Source organism: Penaeus monodon, chromosome 2 (assembly GCF_015228065.2).
Source record: "Penaeus monodon isolate SGIC_2016 chromosome 2, NSTDA_Pmon_1, whole genome shotgun sequence".
Taxonomy (NCBI): Eukaryota; Metazoa; Arthropoda; class Malacostraca; order Decapoda; family Penaeidae; genus Penaeus; species Penaeus monodon.
The window spans coordinates 19,170,333-19,172,832 of NC_051387.1; the positions used below are offsets into that span (position 1 = coordinate 19,170,333).

General features: G+C 43.8%; 1 protein-coding gene across 2 annotated transcripts in view; it reads left to right on the forward strand.

Annotated features, from left to right (window-relative positions):
* LOC119581609 (glucose-6-phosphate 1-epimerase-like) overlaps positions 1-2,500 on the forward strand; it is a 27,125-nt gene that overhangs the window by 10,619 nt on the left and 14,006 nt on the right. For both annotated transcript variants that reach the window (XR_005229579.1, XM_037929727.1), the window contains exon 2: positions 458-578. Coding sequence is in view for 1 of the 2 variants with exons in the window: in XM_037929727.1 (XP_037785655.1) it covers positions 458-578 (121 nt within the window). In the remaining variant the exon portion in view is untranslated. The remainder of the gene's footprint in view (positions 1-457; positions 579-2,500) is intronic.

The window sequence follows — 2,500 nt, forward strand, 5'->3', positions numbered from 1 at the left end:
TTCTTACACAACCATGTTCGCCTGCATTTGTTAGCCAACTGTATATATAAAGCAAAAGTATCCTCGGCTACAAAAAAATGGATGTTAACGTCATTTTTCCCCTCAGTTGTACGCAGCTATAACTGATTTGAAGTTTACACATTTTTACTTTTGTATCTGGTATATATTATATCCTAAAAAGTAAATCCAGCTTCAGGATAAATTATTACACATGCGACGGGTGTGTTGAGCCGGATTGATTTATACGCGAACGAGACTCTTACAGAAGGGAGCAAAGCACAAGAACTTGCGATTCAGAAATCCCATTCTCCCAATCTTTATACCAGCACATAGTACAATTGAAAAATAAATAAGACAAAAAATCAGAAATAACCTAAAATACCAGGTAGGTATTAGTATTTTTTTTATTTAATTTTTATTTTTAAAATGGTATTGTGGCGGTATGAATCGCGAGCAGAGGCGGGAAAAGGGCGCAGCAGAAGACGAGTCTCGCTCAGTCGCCGAGATGGCGGTGCCAGCGACGAGTGTGGTGGTGCTCGACCGAGGCAACAACACCACTTGTACCGTCAATTTACACGGTAAGTACCCTCTTTGTTCTTAGAGTGGAAATGGGTAGATAGTTTAGCTGCCGGTCCTTCCGTAGGCCCAAAGAAGGAAAACACCTCCGCGGAAAGGCGAGAAAATGAAAAAGTAGTGGAGGGAGATGTGGCAAAGGCCCTGAGACGCCCGCGCGTGATTTTGGTCTGGTGTGGCGAGTTTTTTGCATCCTCTTCGAAACTCCCCCCGGCTCGGCGAAACAAAGGAAATTCAGCAAAACGCAAAATATACCGTCTTCCAGACCCTTGCAGACAAGTTGCTTATGTCACGCGGATTTCGGAGAGCGTCGTGTCACGTTTCAACATATTAGATTTACGAAATGAGCTTCCTCTGAAGGCCGATCGAGGGGTATTTTTTTCCTCGACGGGGAGGGGTTGTGCCCTGGACGGAACCCCTTACGCCGGGGATAACACCCTCCAGGGCCCTCACGCTACGGCTTTCGGCTCTGGACACTCTTTGGTGAAATGAGAAGCCGTTATAATGTTACTGACGGAAGTTCTTCGGTGCTGTCAGTGAAAAGGGTGACACTGACAGCTCTCTCTCTCTCTCTCTCTCTCTCTCTCTCTCTCTCTCTCTCTCTCTCTCTCTCTCTCTCTCTCTCTCTCTCTCTCTCTCTCTCTCTCTCTCTCTCTCTCTCTCTCTCTCTCTCTCACTCACTCACTCTCACTCACTCACTCACTCACTCACTCACTCACTCACTCACACCCCCTCCCCCTCTCCCCCCTCTCTCTCGCTCTCTTTTTCTCTTTCTCCATTTTCTCCTTCTCCTTCTTCTCCTTTCTCCCCTTCTCTCTTCTCTCTTCTCTCTCTCTCTCTCTCTCTCTCTCTCCTCTCTCTCCTCCCCCCCCCCCTCTCCCCCCTTCTCTCCTCCCCTCTCCCCCCCTCCCCCCTCCCCTTTTCTCTTCTCTCTCTTCTCTCTTTCTCACACCCTCCCCTCCCTCTCCTCCTCCTCCTTCTCTCCTCTTCTCTCTCTCTCTCCTCTCCTCTCTCCTTCTCTCTCTCTCTCTCTCTCTCTCTCTCTCTCTCTCTCTCTCTCTCTCTCTCTCTCTCTCTCTCTCTCTCTCTCTCTCTCCTCTCTCTCTCTCTCTCTTTCACTCTCTTCTATTCTCTCTCTCTCTCTCTTCTCTCTCTCATCTCTCTTCCTCTCTCTCTCTCATCCTCCATCTCTCCACCTCTCTCTCTCTCTCTCTCTCTCTCATTTCTTTCTCATTCTCTTACTTCTTCCTTTCATTCTCTCTCTCTCTCTCCTCTCCTCTCTCTGCTCTCTCATTCTTCCCTCTCTCCTCCATCTCTTTCCTTCATCTCCTCATTCTTTCATACCCCTATTCTCATTTCTCATCTATTTTCATCATTCTTCGATCTCTCTCTTTCTCAATTCCATCAACTTCAATCTCTTACATGTCTCTTCGTAAGTCTCTCTCTCTTCATTCTCTCTACTACTCTCTTCTACTGAAGTCTCTATTATACTCTTCACTATCTCATCATCTTCTATTCTTTCTCACTCCCCACTCTCACTCACCACTCTCCTCCCCTCTCCCCCATTTTATATAAAAATACTATTAACAAACTACTCACCATTCATATCACCCAGATATTTCCTATTCGTGTTACACATTCACACTCATCTTTTTATATGCATCAAGCTATTTATTACTTTGTATATTGATTTTGTAAGTTTTGTTTTTACCAACACTTACTACCTAAAACTGAATTCCTTATATAAGCTTATCATCATTATTATAATATCAAAAGCACATATTATACATTCAATATCATAACACAGTCAATAATTTGTATAAGATATAATGATTATGTAGGATAACACATATATAGATATACACATACACCAACATAACTTATACTTATACATTCAAACTACATATACTTACACATGAACATTATA